Source organism: Acanthisitta chloris, unplaced genomic scaffold, assembly GCF_000695815.1.
Source record: "Acanthisitta chloris isolate BGI_N310 unplaced genomic scaffold, ASM69581v1 scaffold2795, whole genome shotgun sequence".
NCBI lineage: Eukaryota > Metazoa > Chordata > Aves > Passeriformes > Acanthisittidae > Acanthisitta > Acanthisitta chloris.
Genome location: NW_008673019.1, coordinates 60,419 through 68,444, shown reverse-complemented (window position 1 = coordinate 68,444; position 8,026 = coordinate 60,419). Strand labels below are relative to the sequence as shown.

Sequence of the window (8,026 nt, the reverse complement as noted above, 5' to 3'; positions counted from 1 at the left end):
AGTGAACTGAGAAGGGTTTTGAAGATGAGAACAGAAAGATTATGTTGGTGGAGAAGGATGTTGGGATGGGATGGTTCAAATAGAGGTGGGGGGGGATGACAGGCAGTGGGACAGAGCTCAGCCACACTTTAAATGGGGTGAACAGTGTTGAACAGGGAGTAGCTAACCCTGACAGAAAGTGGAGGAAGGATTCAAGGACATGCATGTCCTAGTAGACACCATTGGCAGAGTGGTCAGCAAAGAGAAATCTGGCAGAGTAAACTTCCCCTGTGTTCAGTTATTCCAGCAGAGGGTCATCAGATGAATAGCTCTTGTCAGCATATTCTGTGCACCATGAGAAGAATCTTTATCAAATTCCCTCTTAGGTTGTAATCTGTTTTCCAATGTGTGGAGGGAAAATGTGAAGAGTTCAAAGGTCTGTTTCCCCCGTAAAGACTGTTTAAGAATAATCATGGAAGTGTTCATAATCTGTTTTGTGACAGGCCTCAGCTTTACTCTATGTAATCTAGATTTCAGTAGAAAACAATATATATAACTATATAAAGGTCTAACTGCAAACTGATGCAAACTTTTACGAGGTCTCCTTTAATAGCCCTTAACCTCTTTTCAGCAGTTGTGGGAAGCCAACAACCTAGTTGCTGATGTTTATAATCTACTCCTCTAACACCTGAGAGAAATGACAGTAGTAACCTAGCCTTTCCTCCCCAAAGAAGTGACAGCTCCTTGTTTGGTCTTATGTCTCCTGAGGCTGACAGCCTGTAAACTGGTTTTCCATCATTGAAGCAAATGGTAGCCTTTAGCTGGGAGCCAGAGGCTACAGGCATTTCTCCATCACTTTAGAGGATGACCAAAATAAGCAGTCAGTCCTTCAGGAGCATGATCTGCACCTCTTTGCTGTCTTCCCTGTGTCTGAAGAAATCAGCTACCTTGGAAATTTGCATCCCAGTCTTTCAAGACAGGATAGTCCTTACTCTAATTTCCATGTCTGTCTTTTAACCAAATAATTAATGGCAAAACACTTTCAAGTATTGTCTTTACTATGGCAATGCACTGAATTTTTGTTCTGCCCACACTGAGAAAATAAGTAGCAAGTCAAAGATTTAGCAATTTGGCATTGATTTCTGTCACTTGGCAGCAGAATACTCTTCGTGTTGAGAGGCGGCTGCCCCCAGTGTGCCCAAAATAGGGGGAGGCTGTCATCTCCTGAGCTCTCTCTTCAGTCCCTCTCCTTCCACCATCTGTCTGTCAGTGCTATTCATGACTCTCCAAATATTGTTTCTCACAGATTTTTAGAATGCTGAGTTTTGAAGACAGTCCCTACATGCACACAGATTAAACCTAAAGAGAAAGCAACTGTGTCTGTGTGTGCATGTGCGCATATGTGCATGTATCTAAAGGGATTTCAGAGAAGTAAATTACATTCTTACAAATTCATTGCTGCTGCCAAACTTACTGTTTCTTCTGTTAAAGACCAGTTGTGAGAAAAAAAAGCATCAACACTAAAAAGCATCTGTTGCAAAATACAATGTCAAATGCATTTGACCGTGATGGTCTAGGTTCTCCAGTGTCTCAGTTGCTGCTCTTCTGTTGAAGTTGTTTCAGATGTGTTTGTTAAACAGAGTTAAAGATCAGACTTGTGAGGTTTTACTCTGAGAGATGATTTAATATTTTATGCAAAGTGTTTCTAATTTTTCCAAAGATGTTTTGTCAACCCTGGTTTGTTTGCTTGTGACCAGGAAGTATCATGTTTCCTGTAAAAAAGAAGATGTTGTGCATTAATAGTCTAGATGTGCTGTGGGCAAAAGGCAGTTACCTGGAATGATTTCCAAGGCAAAGCAAGAGACCTCATCCAACTTCTGCCTCATGCTGGATGAGATATTACTTGAGTATGTACTTGCATCTAGACTAAAAACATGAAATGGTCATCGGGCCTTTCACATAAAGTACCAGTGTCTCAGTCATGGGTATCTGTAGCTTCTAAGCAGCCACAGCCATGCACAGTCATTAGACTGCACCCCATATAGTCATTTAGAAAAGAGGTAGTCCAAGAGTACTGAGGTGATGATCTCAGCTCCAAGCTCTGTTACTGGGCAGAAGAATGAAAGCTGTGATAGCTCAGGTACTATGTGCAGTCAGGGCTGTTGCATCCCAGTCAGAGGATGTTAGTCTCACCTGCTTCCCAGAGGCAGTTTTAGCAAACCTCTTGGACTCCCAGGATGAAGCTTGTAGGGTCATCCTTGTTTTCCTTTGGTCTTTCATGCCCTAAATGGTTAAATTATTCTGGTCATTGAGCCAGAGCACTGACAAGATTCAGTTTGTTTGCAGCCTGAAACATTCGTGCAGCTTTGTAGTAACATTTTGAGACAAATCATCCATGAGAACTTCAAGGTCATTCCCATCTGAAGAAATTGTGTTCAGAGCAGTCCTTGGGGCCCCTGTCCAGCTTCAGCATGGGGATGCAGGAGGCTGTGCCAGCAGGACAATGAAAGTCAATGGATTTCAGCTTGTGCACGGCTCCTTATTTGCCTTGATTTAAAGGTCCCAGTTTCATTCCTTTATGGTGTATTTAGGTTTCCTTATAGGCCTCCAAGGGACCGCAAGATTCTTTATTCCTTAAAAGTATACCTTGTTGCTGTAATTGAAGCCGTTTTGTTACTGTAATTTCTCCCTAATATTACAGTTCTAGCCAAGTGTTCTTTCCCTCTGGAGGCATCAATTATTATGTTTTTTGAATAGGCCTCCCTCCAGTACACATACTTTTTCTCTCAATGCCAAGATCAGGTCATGGTAATTCTCCACCCTAATAAAACACTGTCCTGTTTCTTCTTTCAAGCCCAATATATAATGTGTACTGATTAATAATTCCGCTTCTTACCATCATATATAAAACTCCTGCCATGTTTAAGAAAAGCTAAAAAATGCTACAGGTTTCATGGTATTTTCTATATTTTCTTAGTTTCCATTAAGACATTGAATATCCAAAGTCCAGAGATAAGTTTATAGGGTTTATGCAGGTAGTGAACCCATGTAGATTTGTGTGTTGCTGAGGGAGCTGGGGAGTGAGCCATAGCAATGCACTTCATGAAAGATGTTCAGCTCATGAAATGAAAATGTCACAAGGCTCATTGGCTAACCCATGTGTGTGAAGTGCATGTTTTTTACTGTAACTTGTGATATTTTGACACCTGGTCCCCACAACTGTTGGACTTAGTAGTGAGTCCTCACTGCTGTGCACCCTGTGGCTGTTTATGGATTGATCTGCTTCACATCTTTGGGGATGGGAAGGAACAAGTATCTGTATCACAGACTGAGAACTGTAGCATGGGTTGGTCTCTCCTCTTTTATTGCACAGCCATGGGGAGCAGGAGCTGTTAAGGTCCAAATGTCACCTGCACACTCCCTTTAAATACAAATATCAACTAAAGTTTCCCATTTGCAACCAAGCTAACACTCCATGTTATTGAGTTCATTCCAGTTTATTACAATTATTTGTTTCAGTGTTCAAACCAACACAGCTTTGCATTTCTGTGAATGGTTCCCCTGTGAAACCCTAAAGATGCTGAACTCATATGGGTGTATGTAGTAGTTATCGCTGTGCCATCTGCCCTAAAACTTGCACTTTTCATGAGATGCCACTGCTGGAACATCTGGCACTAAAAATATGTTTTCTGCATCATCTCACAATTGAGAAAGATGCCACGGCTGTTCAGCTCCACAGGAAATTCCTTGAATCATCCTTCTGTTATCTAACAGCTTCTGCAATGACACTATGGCACTAAACTGCCCAGGGAAGGAATTATGCTATTAATGGAAGACTATGTTTTTGCTTTCTGTGTTGGATTGCTGTTAGAAGGGAGTGGCACTTGTGTGATGGATTGATTGATGTGTAGCCTGTCTGTCTTATATCCTGTAAATCAATACTTGGTGTGATAGGACTAGAATGACTATGTAATATACTGCAAGTCAGCTTCTATTATCCAAAAGTCAAAAACTTGCAAAATCTATGCACAGCTGTATTTCTCAAAGTTTGGCATGTCTTACTGAACTGTTCCTATACAGCTTGAACATGCAATGTACTGGGATTTCCTTCTTAATTCACAGAATAGTTTCCCTCTTAAAGATGCACACAATATACTGTGTTTCAAGACCAGTCAGTATGAGTAGGTCAGACAGTATGAGTATCTCATTGGCTTGGTGCTCCCTTGTGCTACAAAGTTTTTTCATCCTTGGCAAAAGCCACCATACAAGCCTGTATGTTTTTTTGTAGGAGGTGGAGCTGTGCCGCATTAGCAGCCAGGAGAAGCTGGGTCTGACTGTCTGTTACAGAACCGATGATGAGGAGGACATGGGAATATATGTCAGTGAGGTAAGGACATGGCAGTGGGGAGAAGCATGGGAGATGCTCATGGTGGAGGGCTAAACATGCCAGCAAATGACAAGCAAGTGCTCTGAGACCAGAGTGCGGAAGCGTTGGCCATCAACCAGCGTGTGTCATTCTCAATTCATCTAGATTATCAGTTTAAATCATGTTGCCCAAACAGTGTAATTATTACTAGTGAGCTTCTTTAATGTAAGTGCTTTTAACTATAATATCCTAGTTAGGGAAGTACAAAGCAGTCTGAGCATGGTCTGAATTTTGGAAGAAATGTGCCCTGATGATGGAAATCAGGCAGAATTTTTAAGGGGAAAAGTGCCTGCTTGCATCCTTCCTCTGCCACAGCCTTGGTAATCATAACAGTGGTCAATCATTACTGTATTATTTGTGCTTTTGTTACAGTTGTCATACACACAGATATACCACAGGTGGGTAGAGAGAGTAGCTTGGGAGATGAATATGTTGGAAAAACAAAAAATAGAATACTGAATACTGACACCGGATGAACCCTCAGGTTTTCATTGTCTTCACACAGAAAACATGGCACCCAGCACAGGGTGTTAGTGGTTCACAGGCCCAGGAACACTATCTCCCTTTGAGTCTCCAGCCGTTCAAAGAGGGGCTTTTTTCTGGATGGGGCAGAACTCTTTCGAGTCCAAACTCTCTGGTGATTGGTGTGAACTGTGATCTCAGTTTGTCACTTTTTTGACATCTTAAAACAAATTTGGACATTAAGAAGGTTCTTCACTATAAGTGTTGTCAGTCCCTAGAGGAGGCTCCCCAAGGAATTGGTCACAGCATGAAGCCTCTCAGAGTTCTAGGAGCAAGTGGACAATACTCTTATTTGTATGGTTTAGTTTAAGGTAGTCCTGCCAGGAGCAGGTTGTTGGACTCAATGATCTTTTTGGGTCCCTTCCAGCTTGAGAAATTTTATGATTCTGTGATTCTAAATTCTGAGTGAAGCTCATGGGCAGAGAGTATCAGTAAAGACGATTCTCTTATGTATCAGTGAATAGGGATGAAGGCAAGGTTGCACACTCACAGGCCAGTAGCAAAGTCAAAGAACTGAAAAGCACAGTCTTGGATGAAGAAGGAGGAATTAATACAAATTACCCAAGAATATGTCCTCCACCAGTAGTATAAGCCCTACTGTTAAAGTCTGTTTGACCTTGTCAGGGCAAAGAAAGTTCAGGAGTCTCTTAATACACTCCAGGATTATGTCTGACATGTTCTGCTCTTCCTACACAATAGAATTTTCTCAGACCTTTGATAGTGAATGTGATTATATTGGTTTTTATACTTGATTAAGCACTTCAGATTCATTTTTTTCTATGACCATGCACAAGAGGAAAATAATGTCTAATGTGGAGGATGTAACCTGTGAACCAAATGCTCAACTCAAATATTTGGTTTGAAAATATAGCTTATGGCATGATGAGGCAAAATAAATTATTTAAGATAACCATCAAGTGAAAGGTGATAGATTGAACTGCCTTGCAACAAACAGTAGGTCATTGCTCAGGGATGAGCTGTAGTGACTTTGATAAACTATCAATGGAGCCCTGAACATCTATTTAGGTTAAACTAACTTAAAAATAACTGGTTCAGACTAGGAATGCTATACAGGACCCATGAGTGATCTATACAATATGAATCCTTTGGATTTTTTGATGTTTCCTTGTGAACAGCAGTATTCCAGGGGAAATAGCAGTTTGATTACTGAGAAAATAATTTATTAATAAATGTTTCCATGGAAGAAAAAGAAACATGTTTTTTTTCCCAGAGACAGGCCAATGTGTATAGAGATACCAACTGTTGCAGAAGCACCTCAGTCCATAGTGAACTTCCAGAGAAGAGTGTCTCTGTCATTAACTCTTAGTGCTCTGACAGCTGAAGGTTAATGCCTGACAGTGGCATATGAAAGTAGTAAACTGAAAATCATGTGCTTCCAACCCTTTCTGTATTGAGGCTTTTATCTGAAACAAGCTTATATGATCATTTAAAGAACTACTGAGTTTGTGTGACTCTGAAAGAAACTTCAGAAGGCCTCTGTATGGTGTAAAAATGGTACTTTTTCAAATATTGCAATCATTCTGCTGTTATAATTTCCCATAAAAATCTTTTCATGTTCAGTTACTGGGTATTGTCCTGTGCAGGTTGATCCAAACAGCATTGCTGCCAGAGATGGACGGATCCGTGAAGGAGACCGCATTTTGCAAGTATGTGGTAATAGATTCTTCCTTAAAGTCTTTCTTCAGACAAACACACAGTGCCATCTTCTCTGTGGACTGTTAATGAGGGAAGGTAGTTCTCTTTGTTACTGTGATCGATGAGAAAATCCATGTCTGTCTGTTTTTTAACACAATAGCTAGAAGCTAGAGTGCGTGTACTGAAAAATGAGACTGACAAACTCGTTCTGGCTCATGCACTTATGTCCCATGTCTGTTTTTGCCATATTTGTTAGAAAATCTCATTACCACTATGTTCATGTCAGTGTCAAATTCTAAATAGGATACTGCAAACATAAATACGGGTGTCAGAGACTTGCTGATCATTCACCAATTGCATAAATTTGGGTAAAACTCACTTATGCTGAGCATAGATGATAAGAGTTCTCACACAAAAAATGAGCTGTTTAGGGAAGGATGGTCCTGAACATACTCGTGTCTCACAATTAATAGGCTTTTGTTCATATTTTCTTTGCTCCACCAATAGAACATTGTTTCTCTGAATTCTTTTCTAATTCCTCATTTCGGCTTTCCCCCCTGCCCCCCTTCATTTCTGTTGATCCACTCGCATAAAGAGCTGCCCTGAAGATAGGTTTGTGTGGTACTACATAGACCCTGCTGGTGAGGGTAGCTGGTTGCTGGCTCTGGAGGAAGGCTGTGTGCCTGTACAGAGTGGGAAGCAGCCAGAATGGCAGTGGGTTTCCATTTTCAACCAACAGTGAATAGTACATTTTTTTACCCTAGTGCAAAGCTGGAAAACAACTACCAAAAATCCCTACATTGGAAACTCTTTGCTGTATTGTAGCATTTTAGTTCTGGTTCCCAGTTCACTTCCCTTGTATTCTGACCTTTTTTTGCTGAAGCCCCAGAAGTAGGTCCTTGTGATGACAGGTTGATTTTTTTAAGATCTTCCATAATTGCCATTCATTAATTTAAGCACACGAGCATTAAGGTTGTCACAAGATAAGTCTGTTCCTTCCTTCCAGTCTTTTCATTTCTGCAGGAAATGTCTGTGCTGAAACCTGTACCTGTATCTCTTACGCAGGTATCAGCTTTGGATGTCTAGCTACACAACAGGGTCTATGAGCTGGCTTACCAAAGTGGCCCATTTTTGGACAGGAAATAATAAATTAGATTTTAATATCAGGGCTCACTCAGGGACTGCTGGTTCATTCTCTGTGTGGTTGGGAATGTGAGAATGTTCACAGGAGAATGTTTACCCCCTGCCAGAAGACACAGATGCTACAGTGCGATGGTAGTGAGCTCCTCAGCAGGACTTGGAGTGATGGGACTACACTGTGGGGTGCACCTAGGAGAGGAAAACTTAGGGCACTGCCTTCTGTGTGTTTCTGTGAAATACCTACTAAAGAAAGCAAACAGGATTTTTAACTTTCAAAAACCAGAAAAACACCTCTTGTTAATT

General features: G+C 41.0%; 1 protein-coding gene across 1 annotated transcript in view; it reads left to right on the top strand.

Moving 5' to 3' along the window:
* The window catches only part of PDZRN4 (PDZ domain containing ring finger 4), a 99,775-nt gene that overhangs the window by 79,254 nt on the left and 12,495 nt on the right, over window positions 1-8,026 (top strand). The window contains exons 4-5 of the mRNA XM_009074732.1: window positions 4,268-4,366; window positions 6,532-6,594. Coding sequence (XP_009072980.1) covers window positions 4,268-4,366; window positions 6,532-6,594 — 162 coding nt within the window. The remainder of the gene's footprint in view (window positions 1-4,267; window positions 4,367-6,531; window positions 6,595-8,026) is intronic.